The sequence below is a fragment of the Stenella coeruleoalba genome (assembly GCF_951394435.1).
Source record: "Stenella coeruleoalba genome assembly, chromosome: 5".
Classification (NCBI taxonomy): Eukaryota; Metazoa; Chordata; class Mammalia; order Artiodactyla; family Delphinidae; genus Stenella; species Stenella coeruleoalba.
This window is the reverse complement of record NC_137150.1, coordinates 74912607-74933375: the sequence shown is the minus strand read 5'-3', so window position 1 is coordinate 74933375 and position 20769 is coordinate 74912607. Positions and strand designations below refer to the sequence as shown.

General features: G+C 46.9%; 1 protein-coding gene across 20 annotated transcripts in view; it reads left to right on the top strand.

Annotated features, from left to right (window-relative positions):
* Positions 1–20769, top strand: part of KALRN (kalirin RhoGEF kinase) — a 642647-nt gene that overhangs the window by 516130 nt on the left and 105748 nt on the right. For 4 of the 20 annotated variants that reach the window (XM_079922561.1, XM_079922553.1, XM_079922551.1 and 1 more), the window contains exon 1: positions 13205–13562. The exons of the other annotated variants lie outside the window; for them this stretch is intronic. In XM_079922561.1, the coding sequence (XP_079778687.1) occupies positions 13478–13562 (85 nt within the window). In that variant the 5' untranslated portion in view covers positions 13205–13477. Of the gene's footprint in view, positions 1–13204; positions 13563–20769 lie in introns of those variants that run through there. 20 annotated transcript variants of the gene reach the window in all.

Here is a 20769-nt window from a genome sequence, read left to right as displayed (position 1 = left end):
GCCCAGTATACACGGAAGCACATACTGCCCTCCCACTCTCTCTCTCCCCTCTGGCCTCCTGTGCTCCCTTCCCTATGGGCAGTAGCGGCAGACAGATTTCATCCTGTGTGTGCTTTGCCCACTAGAAAGCCTGGTGTCCCTGGCTGGAGCGCAGAATGGCCCCGAGCAGCACTCTGGCTAGCAGGCTGAATGGGGTCCAGCTCCGCTAGGGGCCAGCCAACCGCTGGAGCTGGTCCAGCCTGTCCAGCAGATTCACTGCAGGATGGGAACCCCCTGCACTTTCTGCTTCCAGGGGCCAAAATGTGCCTTTCCTATCTCCTCTGCTATGAAATGCAGACACTTACAGGCTCCTCCCGTCTACCGACTCTGGAGGGTCTACTGCAAGTCTCTCTCTCTTGCTGTTCAGTGTAATTCTGCATTAGGAGCAACTAGTCAACAACTAAACTCTCACGGTTTTCGTTTACTCCATAATGCCACCCATGGGGCTGTACCACGGGAAGCTGAGAAAACAAATTGAAGGATGAATAGTCCCCAAACATTGCCTTTCAAGAATGAAGTGACGTGTTAAAACTACAGCTTGCTGGTCTCCACTCCTACTCCATTTGCAGAGGACCACATCTGTAATTGGCCAGCTGTGAGGCAGCCACTTGGAAATCCAGGACTCACCCCCCACCCCATAGGACAAAATTATATGTGAAAGTGTGATGGATGAGGATGGGAATAAGTTTCCATGCTAGCTTACAAAATTTTATTTAAGAGTAACATAACTGAATATAGTATGTTTGCAGTGAAAAATAGTGGTAAGGTTGTTTTTAAAAGTCACTATTGAATAAGTATAACTAACACCAAAAATTAGTACATTTGAATGAGAAATGTAATTAACTTGAGGGCTGACACTTCTTGAAGAAAAGTGTGTTTTAAGATAGATGGAGATGTATTTGTAGAGACTCTAAAAGGAGCTCCTAGTCATTTTTCAGAATTATAAAAGGTTAGAATTTAAAATTTTTCTTTTTAGAATTCAGTAGAAGTGGTTCTTGATTAGATTTCATTTTACTTCAGAACATTGAATTTTATGGGCTCTTAGAATCGTAGAATTGAGAAGCACCCTGAAAGTCTTCTGGTTCACTCTCTCCCCTAATATAGGACGCCCTCTTAAAATGTCTCTGTTGGGGGCTTCCTTGGTGGCGCAGTGGTTGAGAGTCCACCTGCCAATGCAGGGGACACGGGTTCATGCCCTGGTCCAGGAAGATCCCACATGCCACGGAGCGGCTGGGGCCGTAAGCCATAGCCGCTGAGCCTGCGCGTCCGGAGCCTGTGCTCCGCAACGGGAGAGGCCACAGCAGTAAGAGGCCCGCGTACCACAAAAAAAAAAAAAAAAAGTCTCTGTTGGGTGGTCAGCCAACCATTACTTGAGCACTCCCAGGGACGGGGAGCTCATTACTTCTAGAGGAAGCCTGTTGTATTTTGGTACAATTCTAATGGTTGGAAAATTCCTCTTACTTAGTGCTGAAATCCAGGTCCTTTCTGCTCATTCTCCTCCTATGCCCTCCTCCCCAGCCCCCCACTTGAAACCCACCAGCCCTAATTCTCATTCTCCAGCCCCTTGTGATCTTCATCTAGAACAAAGTAATTTGATTTGCATCTAAAATGATAGACCCTTCTTTCCTTGGGGAGAATTTCATTAGAGCCTATCAATTTCTCCATACATCTTTTATTAAATCCTTAGAGCAGAAGAAAACATTATGGATTAAATTCAACAATCCTAGATTGTTTAAGGTGATTATTTGTGTGTGTGGTTTTTTATTGAAGTATAGTTGATTTACAGTGTTGTGTTAGTTTCAGGTATACATATTCTTTTCCAGATTCTTTTCCATTATAGGTTATTACAAGATACTGAATACAGTTTTCTGTGCTATACAGGATCCTTGTCATTTATCTAATTTATATATAGAAGTGTGTATCTGTTAATCCCAAACTCCTAATTTATCCCTTCCCCACCCCCTTTCCCCTTTGGTAACCATAAGTTTGTTTTCTATGTATGTGAGTCTGTTTCTGTTTCATTAGTAAGTTCATTTGTGTCATATTTTAGATTCCACATATAAGGGACATCATATGGCAATTGTCTTTCTCTGTCTTACTTCACTTAGTATGATAGTCTCTGTGTCCATCCATGTTGCTGCAAATGGCATTATTTCATTCCTTTTATGGCTGAGTAGTATTCCACTGTATGTATGTGTATGTGTGTGTGTGTGTGTGTGTGTATATATATATATATATATATACCACATCTTCTTTATCCATTCATCTGTCAATGGACCGTTAGTTTGCTTCCATGTCTTGGCTGTTGTGAATAGTGCTGCTATGAACATTGGGGTGCGTGTATCTTTTCAAGTTAGAGTTTTCGTCTTTTCCGGATATAGGCCCAGGAGTGGGATTGCTGGATCATATAATCACTCTGTGTTTAGTTTTTAAAGGAACCTCCATACTGTTTACCCCTGCACATCGGTGCCTTGGTCTCTCACACTCCTCTGATCTCATCTCCTTTTCCCTGGGCTCAGGCTTAGTGGTAACTGCCTTCCACTCTGAGGCTCTCAATGGGCTCGTCTTTTTTCCTGGTTATTCCCTGCCGTCATTCATATTGTTACTTGTTCTAAAGTAGCATTTTTTTTACCTTTTATCCATATCCTCCTGATTTACTTCTAGAATCCCTTCCAGTTCTAAAACGTCTGCTTTTTTTCTCTCCACATCAGGAGAGAATCACTTTAGCAACCTAAAGTGATTAGCCTAAGTATCCTATGTTTAATCCATCCAGGCATAGCATGAATATCCTCATTTTGAGGTCCAATTTATTAGGTTGAACCACATGAAATTGCCATTTTGGTAGTCAAAACTGGTTGCAAGTCAGCAATTTTAAATGGTTCAATCTAATACGTTACAATCAGCCTATCTTTTTCATAGACGTGTACTTGCAAATCTTTGAGAAAACAGGGGAGGGCTTTGTACTCAGGGTGTCAGGTGGGCCAGGAAGAGGACAGGGTGTGGAATGAGTAGAAACTCACTTCATCTTGGTTTCTGCATTTATAAGGGAAGCTGATAAAAATTACCCATCTCTCAGAGCTGCTGGGAAGCTCAGAGGAGGCAATGTTAAGGAAAAGTGATTTTAAACTGCAAAGTTGGTCTTTTTGTTATGTGTGCAGGCTAATTGTTTAGAATAAAACAAAAGCGACCCTGCTATGCACAAGGCTTTACAATGGTATGTGGTAGACCATACAATGACATGATGAGAGGTGTGGAGTAACTAAGAGTCTCGGGGTAGAAAATCTGGGGGGTCTGAATCCTGGCTCAGATACTGACTAGTTGATAACCTTGGACAAGATACTTAAACTCTATAAAATGGGCAATAATGCCCACTTCCCTTTAGTTAGACTTCTAGCCTATGCTTACCACCCTAGAGGCAGTCAATGAATGTTAATTTCCCTGCCTGCCCTTTGTTCTAGTTCTGATACCTCTGTAGGGAGGTGTCTAGAGTATTTCCAGCCTGAATCTTCTCCAGGGGTCAAGGGGTCAAGGTTCTGTTTCTAGTTCCATCCATAGGTTTTGCAAAGGCCTGACATTGTCTCTACTCTGCACCCTCCCCTCTCTCTCAGTTTCCATTCCTGGCCTACTCCGGGCCCTTTCTGCAGTCTACCAACAGCAGGTCCATCTGGCTCTATGATTTCCCAAGAAATAATGGTTTACTCCTCTTTTCTAACTTTCTTTTGTCTTCTACCCAGTGGGTAGAGATTATATACGACATATTTAAGCTGAAAATTCAACTTATTCCTTGGCTTGTACCTCTCAATGCCCTGTTCTTTCAGTGATTAACTCTGGTTGTTAAAGGTAACATTCCGACCACACCGTAGAGATGGGCCAACCTATGTGAGGAGGGCTGTGCTGAGATGTTGAATGTTGGGCTGGGCATGAAGGTGTCCTTCGTCAATTCAAAGAGGAGAAGGGCATAGGGCAGTTTTGTAAGAACTGCCTTATTTTATTTTTAACTGAATTTCTTCCACTTACCTGTCTATGTTAGGATGGGCCAGAGATGGCTCAATAGTTATTGACCAACTGGAAGCCCTCCCAGGACAGTTTCAGGAAGAGGGAGATATAGGTGCCATTCAGTCCACACTCTTCCCTCCTTTCTTTCCATTTAAAACTAAGGGAGCAGCAAAGACAATTAGAAATTGCCCCAAGACTACTTTGTTCTGGGTGAGATGTCCTACCTAAGACCAGCTACCATCTTTCTGATACTATTTAGGACATCAAAGGGCTTGGAATGAAGGCCTCAAATAGGAAAATGTCAGGCCAGGCCACATCCTCCTTTAAGTACACCCCAGTGCAGTGCTGCCTCCAAGAAGGACTGGCACAGGAGGAGATGTTGCATCATCAAGAGAAGGAACTGATGTCTCTGGGGCCCCCTGCAGAGATCCTGCCCCTCGCCTTTTCGTAGCTGGCCTGCTGAGACTTAGCTCATGCCGAACACCTGTTTCAACAGCACTTTCATGCCTCCTGGTGTCCACTGTAAATCTGTGACATCTGCGTGAGGACGATGCCTCTTACCGTCCAGAGCGGAGGGAGGGTGAGGCTTAAATAGCATCTTTGCTCCTTGAAGCCTCGTGAGCAAGCTCAGAGCTAAAAGGAGAGCCTCGGATTCAGCTAGAGAGGAGAGGTTGCCACTGATGCTGCTTGCCTAGGAGAAGCTGGGGATAGATGACAGAGAGGAGGTCACTCCAGAAAACAGAACTTTCCCCAAAGAGAAGATGATGCCGTTTTCTCTTGCTAGAGCTAGGTAAGCTGAAACCACTTTCCCCACAAAAGAGCAGGGGACCCAGAAATAACATGCACTGGATGTGGCTTGGGAAGCAGAGAAGGAGCGGCAGTGGTCTCATAGCTGGGGGTGTGCCCACCCTATCTGCTTAGGGAAGGTCATGGGTGAGAGGATCTTAAAGGTCGTGAGGAACAGCCCTTGCAGGCCTCGGCCTCAGGAGCTCTCAGCGGCGGGATTCTGATGCTGCTTGGCCAGCCAGTGTCAGGATCCTCCTCAGGCCACCTCAGTGCCTTCCCCTGTGTCACTCAGACCTTGAAAACAGCTACCCCTCCTCCAGGACCCTTGTAGGATTGAAACTGCAGCCTGAACCCAAACTCTGCAGCATGTATGAGGAGTGCGTCCGTTGGCAAGTCTCGCCATGTTTCATACCAGCTCCCTGCCCGCCAGCAGCAGAGAGGCTGTCCGCTCATGGACCAGCCTGCTCCTTTTCTTGTACTTGCCTTTGGGATAGGACTGGGCTGCCTAGTTTCCCCACCATTGTCCCCCAGCCCCAGCCAGGAACACTGATTCTGATACCACATCCACTTGCCTTACTCTCCACAAGGCCCTGAAGGCCACAGGAGGTATGGGTGCCTACTTCTGTACACAGGTGGGCGCGTAGATAATTACCATTGCTGGCTCCCGTATGCAGGGGGAGGCCTGGGCTCAGCTCAAACAGTCCATAGCCCCTGTCTCACTTCAAGTAATAACAAAGTCCCTTCTGTGGCTGCAAGGAGGCTCCTGCAGAACCCGCCCCAGAGCCTGTTCTCTGATTTCATCTCCTCTGTCTTAGTTTCCTTCTGCTGCTATAACAAATTACCACAGACTTAGTGGCTTCAAACAACACACGTTTATTCTCTTATAGTTGTGTAGGTTACAAGTCCAACATGGGCTCTAGGGGAGAGGCTGTTTCCTCACCATTTCCAGCTTCTAGAGGCCAGCTGCATTCCTCAGCTCATGGCCCCTTCCTCCATCTTCAAAGCCAGCAACGTTGCATCCCTCTGGTCCTTCTTCCAAAGTCACATCTCCTTCTGACAACAGTGGGAAAGGTTCTCTGCTCTTAAGGACTCGTTTGATTACACTGTGCTTACCTGGATAATCCAGGACACCGTCCCCATCCCAAGGTCCTTAGTCACATCTGCAAAGTCCCCTTTGCTGTGTAAGGTGACATACTTACAGTTTGTGAGGATTAGGGTGCGGACATCCTTGTGGCGAGGGGCATATTTTTCCTACCAAATCCTACCACCTCCTGACCAGCCTGCCTGACTGAACTCTTCCCCAGTTGAGCCAGACACTCTGCTATGCAGCACCCACCCCTTCCGTTCCCTCTGCCTGGAACACTCCAGGTCCTCAGATACCTGGACGGCTGTCACCACAGTTCCTTCACATCTCTGCTTGAATGTCACCTGATTAGAGAGGTCTTCCCTCACTCCCACCCTCTTCCATCCCACTGTGTACCCCTTTTCCTGTTTTACTCTTCCTCATTGCAATTATGGTGCTACATGACATATTTATTAACGTTTATTGTCTATTCCCCATACTGCCCCCCCTAGATTTCCTGGACAAGTGCAGGGATTTTGTCTATTTTGTTCATTACTCTGTCCCTGGTATCAAGAACAGTAGCTGGCATAAAAGAAGTTACTGTAAATATTTATAGGAAGGAAGGGAGAGAGGGAAGGAAAGGAAGGAAGAAGGAGGGAGGGAGGGGAAGAGAAAGGACCATGAATCAGGGACCCCTGAGAGAGTTCATGTGTGAAGGGCGAGGCTCAGTGTGTCCTCCATCCCCTGAGAACTGTAGAGGAAACCGGCCAAAGCTTTATCAGGGGCGCCTGAGGATGGGGATATAGGGAATGATGTTCTGATGCTAGGAGTTCTGAGTGAGAAAGTCCTTGAAATCCTGCTTCCTGGGAAATCTTCTCTGGGGACACATGGGTTAAGCACCTCTCCTTTATCTGGAACAGTTGAAAACTCAGAAATATAAGGATGGGCAATGTCTTCCACGTTCCCTCCTATTAATGAAATCTTCCTTAAATTGACCTGAGTTACATCAAGGCAAAATCCACTTTGCATTCAACGTGTCGGAAACCTCTTCATTGCACCCATGAATCTACATGCTTGCCGCAGCTGCTACTTCTGCCTGTGGGAGGGGAGGGGGCATTGACAGTTGGAATGAAAATAGCATCCCTCATAGTGGACACTTAGCAACGGCAAGCCTTCCCAAATTGGAACTCAGAGTGATAGACGGGCACTTCTGACTGTCCGAGTTTGGGAACACTTTGACCTACTTAGAAGTGAATGTTTTTGGAAGTCGATAAACCTGGAGTGGTTTGTTTTTAGCAACTCCAGCTGCAGTCATCTCTCACTTTGATAAATAGCTTGTCTCCTGCTGAGCTCGGATCTCCAGGAACCCGTCCTGGCTGCCCGCAGATCCACCCCAGAAAAGCATGAGCACTGGTGGTTCTGGGGGAGACACCCGGGTCCTTTGTGAAACCCCACAGCCTTTTCAGCGTCGCCTGGACTACCCTTTCCTGGGGCTTGGTTCAGTCCAGAGGGTGATCAGGCGTACTTCCTTCCTGAAAACCAGAGGGCGAGCCGAGGCTAAGCTTCTTACGCATAAGTGAGACAGCCAGAAGGAGGCAGACACTTGTCAGCTGGGCAGGCAGAGAGGGAGCGAGGGACACCTTTGCAGGGCATAGTTGAAGGCAGATTGGACGAGCTCAGCGGTGGTTTAGTCCTTGGAGTCTGGGAGCTGTCGCTAGGTGGATGGAGGCGTCCACGGGGCCAGCAGGCGTGCAGTGGTTAGACCACACTAAACAGGTATAGTTAGGAGAAGAGATTACTATGCATAATGCTGGCAGTCATGCTTTCCTGTAGACGTTACTATTAAAATAACACATATAACCTGGGAATGGTTGTCCACATGGACGTTATACAATTTTGAAAGACGTATTTGGAGTTCTAATTAAATACAGAAGCAATGTACAAATTGCACCTCCTTTCTTTTAGTAAGTGTTTCTGGTCACTGATAATTATTATTCTTCACACAAGGATGAAACCTCTACTTTATGTCCAGTCTTGGTCTGCCTCCAGTTTCCCTTTTCTGCCACAAAAAAATTGAACCTACTGCTTTCCTAGAACTCACCTCGTTCTTGTCTTTGCTCAGGGAACAGTCTTATTCAATTTGTTTCTCATATAATTTTCCCGTTATAAATTCCCATATACAGGTTAACTTAGTGACTTGTAGATATTCAAAAACCAACTCTTTGTTGTATAAATGATCAGTACTTGACAAGAACCTCAGAGTTTTAAGCCACAGTCAGAAATGGAGGCCAGGACAGGATAATATGGGGAAAATTATGAACCACCCTGGTATCAGCCATCAGGCAGTTCACAGGGAAGATGAGGGTTAAGGAGCATGCGGTTAGTAACTAGAGAGTGTCGCGGGTCGTGGGAGGATGTCAGAGTCTGAGAAAGTGAAAACATTTGAGTCCAGGTGCTCCCTAAACTCTGTAGGTACCACGCAGGAAGTAATCGCAGAGTCCCAAGGTCCATGGTCCTTTGCCCTGACTTCTTACTGAAATCACGTGCAGAGCTTTTTACAAACTCTAGATGGGAATCTGGATCAGAATCTGGGAGTGGGTGCTGGAAGAGAGATGTACTACTGGAGGAAAAGGCAGGTAAGTGACCGGTTGGGGTGGAGCTGCCCACAGTCCCCAGAAACCACGCCCACAGCCCTCACCTGGCATGTTCTGGAGAAGGCGTGTACTGTACTTGTCGCTGTAGGAAGGTTCTCACAGGAATCTCTAGGCCTGAGTTGCGGCACAGTTGCTATTGCCTTCTCTCTCTGGGCTGAGCTCTCAATAAGAAATCTGGATAAATGTGATTTTGAAAAACTCAGTTCCTGCAAATCTGAGGAGAATAAGTCTAAAGGACAAAATTGGACACATGTCTGTTGGTGAAAAGGGCAGATGCCTGAGGTCATGGTCCAGCGTTCCTGAAGCCTGTGGCTAACTTGGGGGGAGAGGGCAGACCCACTAGTCCCTGGTACCAAGCCCAGCATTGTGGTATACTGGGCCCAGTATGTGTGCAGGCTGAGACCAGCAGGAATCCTTTGGGGTTCACTGTTGTGGGAAATGGAGATGAGATAAAATGGACACATCGGTAGGCAGAGAGCCTAATTCATGTAAGACAGACTTTGACTGGAAGCATAACTGAAGACTGCCAAAGATAAGAATAAGACTGAACCATCTGTTTGGAAATTAGGAACACTCCAAAGATATTGCTGTAGCTCAGAGGTTCTTAACCTGAACTGTGGGAGTAGGTGGAGTGGAGTTTGAAAACCTTGAGATTATAGAGGTTCAACTGCTTTATACAAAAGAAGATGTTTACTTGGGGGGCTCAGATAAGGTCCAGGGATAGATAAGACTTTGGAGGAAAAGTGGATTCAGGTGATGGTATCAAACCTCACACACAACCCGCTACCTGTCTCTCATTTCATCTTTCCCCCATGTTGGCTTTATTCTCAGGCAGCGTCTGCTTATGTAGTTACGGCAGGATGGCCTGCAGCTGCTTTACATGAACATTCCACCAACTCAGACATCTTCTGGGAAGGGACTGCTGCTTTCCCAGTCGTTCTTGCTAAGGTCTTCCGATTTATTGTCATTGGCTGAAATGGAGTCATGGGCTAAATCTGAACCAGTCCCTGTGGCTGGCTGGCCGAGCCCGGGTCATGGGCCCATCCTTAGAGTGGAGGGTGGACAGAGGGAGGAAGTCAACTACATCCACAGACATGGTCTGAGAAGGGAGGCGAGCTGGTTCCTCAAAGAAAAATCAAGGTGCTATTACAAAGAGAAGGGGGTGTAGATTACAAACAGATGGGAGAGACTTTGCTAACTAATGGTTCTCAAAGTGTGGCCCCTGCACCAACAACATCAACATCACCTGGAAACTTGTAGCAATGCAAATCCTCAGGCTCCACCCCAGACCTACTTAATCAGAAAGTCTGGGAGCGGGCCCAGTAATCTGTGTTTGAACTCACTATCCAGGTAATTCTGATACACACTCAAGTTTGAGAACCAGCACACCACACCAATGGTTCTCAAACTGTACTGCATCTTACAAACACCTGAGGAGCTTTAAAAAAATACGGATGCCCAGCCTCACCCAAAGGGGAATTAATCTGAATCTTGAGAGGGTTGGAGGGAGGAAGACCCAGGCATCAATGGTTCTTAAACTTGGTTCCACCCTGGAATCACCTGGAGAACCTTAAAAAAAAAATTCTAATACCTAGAATTTAGAAAATCTTCCCTGATGATTCTATTAAGCATCTGTGTTTAAAAACCATTTCCCTACCATCCCCTCCATATTGTCCTGAGGACAATTACAACATCTAGATGTAAGTTAGAGGATTCAGGCACCTATTTTCTTAAATCCCTCAACTCAAAACCTGGTCAGATATCTGACATTGATTCCCTTCTCTTTCACGTTCATTGTTGAATCTGTCCTAGTGGCTAGCTCCACAAGGACTGGGATTGTTTTTGTTCGTGAATGTAGACCCAGTGCCTAGAACAGAGCCTGGCATATAGTAGGCACTCAGTAAGTGTTTGCTGAGTTAATGAATTGGTCTGAAATCAGTCAGTGTCCCAGTAGTGTTCAAGACTTCCTCGCTGGGTTGTAGACACCACTGGTATCATTCTGGAAGGCACACGGGGATGGCAGTGGGACTCTTGGGTTATTGATGGCTAACCATTCTCCAACATGTGCTGACCATATCAATTCAAGATGGGTAGGTGTTCCTAATGATTTTATGCCTTGAAGTTGACAGTAGGATGGGTTCCTGGGTTATAATAAGGACCAATGGAAACATGCCTGATGGCTCCTTTTCATAGAGACTAAGACTACTTTAAAGTCTACTTGTATTCTGATTTTTTTTGAAGTTATACAATATTATATAAATTACAGGTGTACAACACAGTGATTCACAATTTTTAAAGGCTGTACTCCATTTATAGTTGTTATAAAATATGTGCTATATTCTCTTTGTTGTACAATAGATCCTCGAAGCTTATTATTTACCTAATAGTTTCCAGGACTCTGATTTCTGAAGCAAGGGCTGAATCTTCCTCAGACATCTAATTCAAGCCAGTTTCTACACGATGATGTTGTCAGCCTCTTGCAAAAGATTATGATGGAAAGATGATCCAGTGTCACTTAAACACAAGGGCCCACAGGAAGGTTTAAGTAAAAAAGGAACTGGTTACTCACCAAGCAACTTTGAAGCATTTTTGAATTCCTATGAGAGTGCCCCAAAAGTATTCAAGGAGGCGGATTGGGTGGGTAGACCAAATATGGACTCTTGTATCATAGCATCCAGACAGTGGATCACAAGCAAACGAAGTTCACTTTTCGAAGGGCTGAAGGTACTGGCCATTTTCTGCTCTGGGCTTGCAGGAACAGCAAAATGGGTGTTATATTTGGTGATATAGAAGAGAGAACTAGACAACAGTACTGGTTGCCACATCCCGCAGTAATTCAAGCTGTCGAGATGAGACTGACCAATAGGATGATCAGTGCATTCCGGAATCTGGGGTGTGGGCTGCATGAGCAATTTGAACTTCCATTTCGCTGTTTCATATGTGGAGCACCAGGGGTACATTTCTTGCTCGACAGTGAGATTCTTATATAACACTTGCCAGGAGGGGCCATCAGGGAGGTGGCGGTGGTAGAACTAGAAGTTAGATTTTGACTTTGGGTTCTGCTCTTCCTACATGGTGAAGCTTTTTAGAGTTTCTCTTTAGAGTTAAAGCATCGAAGCCTCATCATCATTCATTCATTTAGTTTCTTCAGATTTAAAAGAGGACCCTACCTTATAAGGTTTTTTGGTGTGGATAAAGGACCTAATGTATAGAAGGCAACCAGGAAACTGCTTGGCACAAATAAATGCTCAATAAATGCTAGCTCTTGTTACTCATGAAGCTGTGTTACTGTGTTTACTGAGCATCGACTGTGTTCCAACCATGTGGCAGGTGCTGCAACACAAATAAGGCCAAAACCTAAGCATGGTTCAAACTGAGAAAGGAAGCCCCAAATCCTAGTAACTCCTAAAGTCTTGTCCTGTGGCTGTCTTTCTTCCAGGTTGGAATTGAGTGATCAAGCTTCTGGTTTTTATCCCTCTTACAAACTTCCCTTTTTTTTTTTTTTTTTTCCTGATGAATGGGCTACTTTGAGTGCTGTATGTTTCCAGCCATCCCTTTTCCTAAATCTGGACGCCAAGGAATGGGAGAGATGCTTTGTGAGTGATACACGCAGTGGTTCATGGGAAGGTCTAGTTGGTGTGGTGCCGGTGGGCTTCTTGGGGGGGTCGGGGGAATGTGAGCTTGACCCTGAAATATGAAAAGACTTAAAAAGGAAACAGATAGGGGTTTAAGTAAAGGGATGATAGACCCACTGGGTGTGGTTGGGGGGTGGTGAATGGACATCTTCCACCATGAGTAAGGTGTCTGCAGGTTCTCTGTAGGCACTCACTCAACTGGAAGTATAAAACATCTCTCTAACAGCTACTTCATGGATATGTGTTTTAAAATTCTCTTAGCAATCCTGTAACATGGGAATTCTTTTTTTTTTTTTTTGCGGTACGCGGGCTCTCACTGCTGTGGCCTCTCCCGTTGCGGAGCACAGGCTCCGGACGCGCAGGCTCAGCGGCCATGGCTCACGGGCCCAGCCGCTCCGCGGCATGTGGGATCTTCCCGGACCGGGGCACGAACCCGCGTCCCCTGCATCGGTAGGCGGACTCCCAACCACTGCGCCACCAGGGAAGCCCCGGGAATTCTTTTTCCTTCTTTTATTTTTTAAATGAGGAAACTGAAGATCAAAAAAGTGAAATGACTCGTCTAAGGTCAGACAGCTACTAGGTGACAAAACAGCTTTGAACTTCCGTCTTATGGTTTCTTTCCAATACTGAGCTTTCCCACAACATCATTACCACCCCGGAGCCGATAAAAAGGGGAGGCACAATTATCATTAATTATTAGCCTGAAATATTAAAAAGAAGGAACGAAAAGCGTAGGTGAAGGTGTTTTCAACACAGAGGGGGCTGTCCATGTTCGGAGGCTGAGGAGAAGGAGGGGGTGAACCTGTCAGAGAAAAAGCACTACTGAGTCTCGAACCTTCTAAATCTGCTTCTCTCCCACCTCTTTGGCCTCATCGGATTGCGGATTTTAAGCCAGAGCTGATTGTGGCGGCCTTTGAGGAGAGGAAGCTGCACTAAAGGGGAAGCACCTGTTTTGCGCCTGTTTTGTGTACGCTCCTCCTCCCCTTGCGTGCCCCGTGCCGGCGGCCAGAGCGGCCTTGCATAAGGCTCTGGGCCACGCTGCCGGCGGGACTCGGGCAAACAGCTGGACTTTGGAACTCCGCCCCCAGCGCCGCCCTCCCCACCGGCCCCTCCCCTTCTCCCCAAGGTGGCCCTGGCTCCCAGAAAGTCGGAGTCGTTGCCGCGGTGCGGGAGAGGAGGGCGGGAAGGGACAGCCGAGGTTGCGAGCTGGCTCCGGGGCCGCGGGGCCGCGGTGGCCTGCCTGCTGCGCTCCCACAGCGGCGGGCACCCCGGGCCATGCGGGAGCGCTGGGGCCGCGCGGCAGCATGAAGGGCGGCGACCGCGCGTACACCCGAGGTCCCTCTTTGGGGTGGCTCTTGGCGAAGTGCTGCTGTTGCTTCCCTTGCAGAGGTGAGTGGCTGTCGGTGCTGCGCCTTCATTTTAGGCAGAGACCGGGCAAGCTGAGTATGGGGCGGCGGGGTGGGGGGGAGTAGACCGTGGTCTGGGGAAAATGCGGGTGGGGAGGGGAGCACGGCAAAGGGAGGGTTTGCTCCCAACTGTGTTCATTGCGGTTTCTGCGGCACGAAGCGTTTCGCTTGCTCTCCACTCTCAAGAAGCTTCTGACTTGGATGCGGAGCTGAAGTTTGGGAACTCAGTTACTTACCGGCGACTTTGGTTGCTGGGCTCCAGCCTGCAGAGGGGTTGGGGCGCGGATGCAAGGGAGAGGGAGAGGCCACTCGGAGCTCTGCGCGTCCCTGTAGTGGCAGAGTCACACTTTCGTGCTCTCATTTACATATGGACCTCAGCCGCGGGGTTAACAGATGACTCTTAGCTATAGGAATGTCTGACACTTGTCTCTACACCAGGAAATATTTTTGCCAAGTGACAACTTTCTTTGGGGACTAGAGCGGGCTTTTGTCTGCCAGGGCTTTGGCAGGTCAGCGTGGGTCTGCAGCTCTGGGCCGGAGCTTGGCTCATTAATTAACCAAGAACCCTCTATGTACCCAATTAAGACTGTATTTAATTATTCTGCTAATTTTAGTGTTGTCGAGGAGACTTGCAGGAAGCAACTAATTTCCCCAGAATCAGCCTGCAAAACACGATGGTGAGAAGGATGACAGAAGGAAAGTCATCAATGCTGAAAAAGAAATCGAGCCCTTCCTAGACAGACTTAACAGATGTTCCTAACACAGTTCATGTCACTTTAACACCTCAGCTTGGAGGGTGGGGGAGATTCTGTTTCTGTGTGGTTAGAAGTGAGAATATAGGCTCTCACTTGACATAAGCCTTTTTAAAATTTCACCTATTGGGTGTCTCGCCTCCACCCCTATTTGCAATGCCCCAGTCTCCTTACCCATCCTCGCCTAATGAGTCCTGATGGAACTCTCTGGGAGTTACTGGTGAATAAACTTCATCCAAGTGACCACCGAGTCCTCTGTGCTCACCCCACGCATAGCCCTGACAAATTTTCCATCCTGAGCAGATAGGAGACTACAAAAACTAATTAAATCTGAAGGACCTTTCCCCAAGTCATTAAGGTTCATAATTTCAGCGTCAGATTCTCTCAATCCTGCATTTAATTAGAATAGCTTGGAACTGAGTAGTAGCTAACTCTCAAAATCAGAATTCAGAGGGAGAAGGAAGTTTAACAGGCCAGGGACCCTCACAAAAATCCAAGCCTAGTTCAGAAACATTCAGAACCAAGGCTGGGAATTGAAGCAAGGGGGTATTAAAAGGGAGAGGAAGCAGGAAATGGCCAAAGGGAATCCGAGTGGGTGGGTTTGCACTGAAGGCTGGGCTGCTTTCATGGTGAAGGGTTTCCAAGCAGGATTTCTTGGGAGTCCATTTCCTGTCCAAAGGCAGAATTTGGGAACGTGGGCGGTGCTTATCTAAAGGCCCTGCAGCTGCCTCCTTGAGTCCAGATGTGTGGCAGGCGCAGCTCCCTTACAGAGTAATTCTCCAGGGGTCTCTCAGCCTTTGCTTTGTTTGTGAATTGCCCTGGCGGGCCCTCCGTGTGGCAGTGAGAGGAGGGGGCAGGGAGCCCCCTTGGGGTGCCTGCTGGGTCACCTCCTGTCTGCAGGACTGGGAAAGCGGCGGCTGCAGGCTCTGTGGCTTGCAGGGGGCCGGGGGGGGGGGGGCATTGCTGGAGCCAGAGCTGGAGGAGAACATCGCCTCTCAGCTGAAGACAGAGGGAGGCAAAAGGCCCAAGCCATGAAAGCAGCTTAAAAGGGAGAAGGAGGGTAACAAAGGCGGGTGCCTCTTGCCTTCTCACTCTTCAGTCCTTATTCTTTGCCACATCTGAAACATGTGAAGATGGAAAACTGGGGCTCCAATCTGAGAAAGATGGTGGGGGACGTGACTCAGCCACCCTTCCAAGAGCCCCTGGCAGCCGCTGGACAGGATGATGTGTCTGAGGTGCTGGGCACTGCCCGGGGGCTCCCTGAGTCTGCTCTAACAGCAAGGAGAGCTCAGAGTCCCCACCCAGCCCGAAGGCATATATTCGAAGCAGACTGAAAAGATAATGTCTTATACTGAGCTTGAATGCAGTGTCCAGAGCCCCAGAACTCCATAGGAAGAGGCTTGCCCAACTGCAACACAGAGAAGGGTTCGGGCGAGAGTCTGAGAGGCTGATGGGAGTGCAGGGCATCTACACCAGGGACGGTTGGCCTCCCTTTTCAGTTAAACCAGTTCCTCTGGTTGTACAGATGACTGTGAAGCTAATGGTTTAGAACTCACTACTATGGTTCCTGAGTCCAGGGGCCTTGACTAACTGGCTTCCGGTCACCCAGCATTTAAAGGGCATCTCCTTCTAAAGTCTGGGACAAAGGAACCAAGAGGAAGTGGAATGTTCTGGTTCTTTTTGACACAAAGCTAAGCTATCCTGGACTTGCTCTGGTGAATCCTAAGTGGTTGTAATTGTTAACACTAGGGTAAGAGTCAAGGATTTAGTGACGTACCTGTGTGGCCTTTAAAGATCATGTTTGAGAAAAACATGGACGAAGTTAGTGGAGCTTGTCTTTGGATTTGGAAAAATGAGGAAGGCAACCCTCTTGTGTTCTTCTGTTCCAGTTTTTGGTTCTGTTGAGTATGGGTGTGGCAAAGGGGTTTGATGAAAGATGACCTTCCTTCCGTACCTTGAAATAAGTATTGAAGGGCAGGAAAACTGAAAACCAAGGGTAGAACAGAAATAGAGATGGGTGAGAAGGAAGAAGGACAGCAAATACATTTATAACTGCCTTTTTGGAAGTGGAAAATAGCCAGACATGAAATAGTGGCATGTGTGTGTCTGAAGGGTGATTCATCACTGACGTCACGCCCTGTGGGAAGTTTCAGGATTTCTTTGACTACTTCGACTTTCCTCTGTACCTGAAATCCATTCTGGGTTCTCCTTTAGTGATCTTACAATTTGAAAAAGCGACTTGTTTCCGAGTGACAGAAAGGATTTCAAGTCACCTGGAGGGTTGCCAAGTCATGTGCTACAGACCAGAATTTGTGACTTCTTAGATCATGGAGCCTAGAGACGTTTCAGACCTTGAGAGTTGGAAGCCAGTTTTAGAGCCTTTAATTTTCTAGTCAATTAACTTTGGGTATATGGACAAAAGTCCCTTCTTGGAAACCTTTCCTGACTGTTGCCCTCCTCTGCTTCTCCACAGTGTGCATGGCATTTATTTATACTCTCTTACTGTTGTATCATTGTCCTTGCCTCTCAAGCCCATGTGTCGTCACATCTCCCCATTTGTACTGTGAGACAGTACCTGGTTCAGAAGACTGTCTCAGAAGCGAAGAGAGGAAAGGGTGGCGACTTATCCAGGCCAAGTAAGCTCACAGGAGAGTTGCTGGGATCACAGTCCCATGGCTCTTTCGCCACAGGGGCGATTGGGGCTGACATCACAGGGTATGGGTAAGAGTTATGGGGGATTACAGGGCATCCCGAGTCATCCTTATCTATAATTTCTTTTTTTCCCCCCTACGTTTCCCCAGAATCACTAAGCAGGAATCTTATGACTGGATGTGAATATTCCTTCTTTGGCCCATGAATTAATACAGCTCATTTTATAAACGGAATTTAATGTGTGAAACCATGATACCAAGTTCCTTTAGAAAGGTGTTGGTAACCTCAGAGAGGAACAAAAGTGACATTCACTTTTGTTTACTTTAGTTAACCACCCAAGGGTCAGAGAAGCCTTGGGGCCTTGAGGTATACATCCCTTTTTATTTCTTTATCTTCCAGGAAGTGCCTTTACCACTATGAAAATTGAATTGACCATTTAGCGTGTATGTTTGTCCATTGTATCTCTCTCTAGATTTTCTCTGCCTCCCAGGGATATACCTTAATCTGGGGAGAATTTCCACACATACGTCCTGTTGCCGACCTAGATATTATGGTTTTCTTCCCATACCTGATTCTTTGACCAGTGGGTAGTAACAAGAATCTCAATTATTCCCTGCCTTCCAGTCATAATGTAGCCTAGTAGAAATAGGAGTGTATGAATTTGGTTGGGGTGGAGGAGGTTGGACGCGGAAGCCAAATGTCCTCTTTTGGTACAACTGTGGGTCCAGCAATCACTGATCATGCTGTAGGCGTGTCACCCCAGGGGTTCCATGGGCTACAGGTTGGTAAGTCCTAACCTGAGATAAAAAGATAAAAACTCAGACTCTGTGTTTTTATTCAAAATAAAAGGTTTCTGGTTTGGTTTTGTTTTTTCTAAAGTGAACGTGGGGTATTCACTTCGGAGCCCCCAAATGCTGTAAGCCTACCTTAGTCTGGAGCAGTGTTTTTGGTATTGTACTTGATGAAGTTCCTCCTGAATCTTGGTGCTTCTCTTCTGCCCTCAAAAGACTCCCCATCCTTTTGAAGTGTTTTTCCTTTGCAGTGAATGTGAGTGGCTGCACGGCCTGCCCTCTCCTTCAGACCAAGGCCCAGCTTTTCCATGCCCTCGGAAGAGCATGGGTCTAAAAGCTGAGCGGGGCTTCTCAAGCAGAAGGGGCTGTACCGTGGGAAGTTAGAACTGGAAGCAATCTCAGAGATTATTTAATAGATCTTTTTTTCTACAGGAGGAAACTGAGATCCAGCCATTTAGTAGCAGAGTCAGACCTAGAGCCCTTTTCCAGCCTTCTTTCTGTAACTCCATTTTTGTCTTCCTGGGCATGCGGTTTCTCTTACTCTAGACGAGCCCAACTTAGAAGGGTAGAGGCTGACCCCAAGCTGGAACTGGGGTGTTAACTGTGGAATGATCTGTGATTCTGGGGGACGATTGCGTTGCCTGGAGCCACTGAGATCTGGACCTCCCTGCTCTGCCTTCAGTGGCTGTTCGGTCCCAAGGCCACAGAAGGCAGAGACCGCAGTCACACCTCTGTCTTTCCCAGAGCAGCTTCTGCACATTGTTCTTCGTAAATATCTGTCCATGTTTTCCCCTCTGGTTCAATTTCATTCCAAGGGCCCCTTTCCCCGCCTTTCTTTCTTGTCTCTTCTCAGGAAGTGTACCCTTTCAGGTGGAAATGAATCAATGAAATACATTCCTATCATTCCGTTTTTGAAAGTCACTGGTTTTTATGTAACACACAGTGTTTTAATCCATTTGACAAATGTTTATGTGCTGACTGCCTGCCAGCCCTGCGCTGGATACTGGGGGAGAATGGATGGGAATCATAACGGCACTGACCCCATTGGGCTGCCGTGAGGATTAGTTAAGACAATGTATGTAAAGGGCTTAGCGTAGCACCAGGCATATAAAGTGCTTTAAAAAGGTTAGCTAGTAACGGTGACAGTAGTTGGGAATACTAAACATAGAACCCATACTCAGGGGACTCACAGCTAAATATCTGTGGGTCTTCTAGGTGGTAATGCTGCAAATCTACATTCCTAAGCAATTTAATGGTCTTGGTTCAAACCATTGTCAGCTGTGCCTCAGCGCTGTAGAGTTGCCTCCGTGGGGAAAGAAAGCTTGTGATCTATAAGTACGATAGGGATCTCCTTTTTTTTAAATTAAACCAATTAAAAATTTTAAAAAGATACAATGCTTCTAGTATTATAATCACTGTGGTTATGTAAAAGAACATCTGAGAGAAGGTACTGGCAAGATACCCGAAGCATCCTCAAGTTAGTCTTCTCTGAGGGGAAACACAGTGTACAAGAATTGGAACACGGCTACACCAGGATTGAAGTTTAGGTCCTGAAAACCTATGTTATGTAAAAAGACATCCCTTCCTGCCTGCCCCTTGACTTTGGCTAACAATCTAATCGAGAGCCATTTTTCTGATCCCATCAGCCAACGTTTGTTGCACACCCTTCATTTGCAAAGCTTTGCACCTCTTCAGGCTGTTTTTGCCTAGGTAAAAGTCATGACCTGCCCACAGCAGCCCCCAAGGTTCTGGACATTCTCTGAGGTTTGGCCATTATCTTGTGTATTCCTTGTGGTTGGGAAACATGGGTAGCTTGGCCCCCCTGCTTGGTCTATTCAGTGACTAATGGAGTTCCTCTTTTGAGGTTGACAGAACCTTCTGTGTTATACTTCCTGCAAGGAGGTGAGCCCTGGTTACAGCTGCAAGGCAGCCAAGAGGCTGCCAGGTTGGCTTTAGCCGGTGAAAGAGCAAAGATCAGAGTTATGCAACAGGTCCTTTCACATTCTTCTTGCTTTGCTGGAGACCATAGTGAGGAAACTAGCAGATTGAAAGGAAGGGAAACCCCTTCCGCTGCTCGGTTGAAACCGTGCCTCATAAAACATCTCTGTATGCAGGTACTTGCTCTCCTTGGGGTAGGATTAGTTGTAGGCATCTGTTTGGTCTCTTACAGCACCTGGTGTGCAAAAGGCTCTCAGGACAGTCCCAGTTTCTGCTCTCCCACCATCAGCATCTCCATTATTGCCCCCAGGGAGAAAGGGATATTATCTTTCCCCATCCAAAAGAGAATCAAGCCTCACTGTTAAAAAGAATTGCAAACACGTCACTTCTGCACAGGTTTTGGATGTCAGGCTCACACCTGCGTGCTGCCTCCTCATCTTCTTTCTCTGCTTAGAGCAGAAGTTCTCCAAGAGTGGTTAACACTGGAGAAAATGTTGGAAATGCAGACTCTTGGCCCCATTGACTCAAACTCCGGAGTTAGCGCCAGCGGTCTGTGTTTTAACAAGCCCTCCAGGAGGCTTCATATTTTTGGTTTGTTCTTTTCTCTCCTCTCCACCCTCCCCACCTTCCTCCTCCTTTCCCCCGGCTCCAGCAAGGGTGTCTGTGACCTGCTTCCTGGGGATTCTGCTTTGAGAAGTGGGGGAGGCCCTTACCACTCACTGTTACTTGCCAGGAGGGTCGGGGGTGACAGGGACAAGGTTGGAATTAGGAATTACCTACATCTTCCCTGAAACCTTCAGCACCTAGGGCCAAGTAAGGGTAGTTGTGGCAACGTTCTTCCCATTTAAGACTCCTTCCCTCTTATGTTCATTTTCCTCAGACTCTTAAAAGGTAACTATGCTTACTTCAGAAAAAAATCAAAAGTTAGGCAAACAAAAAAGACCATAAAAGCATAACTTTGTAGCATAATCCTAACTACCTCGTAACAACTACTTAATCACTTAATGTATCCTTTTCTATATGTTTACCCCTTTTAAAATAAATGGGTTCATATTTA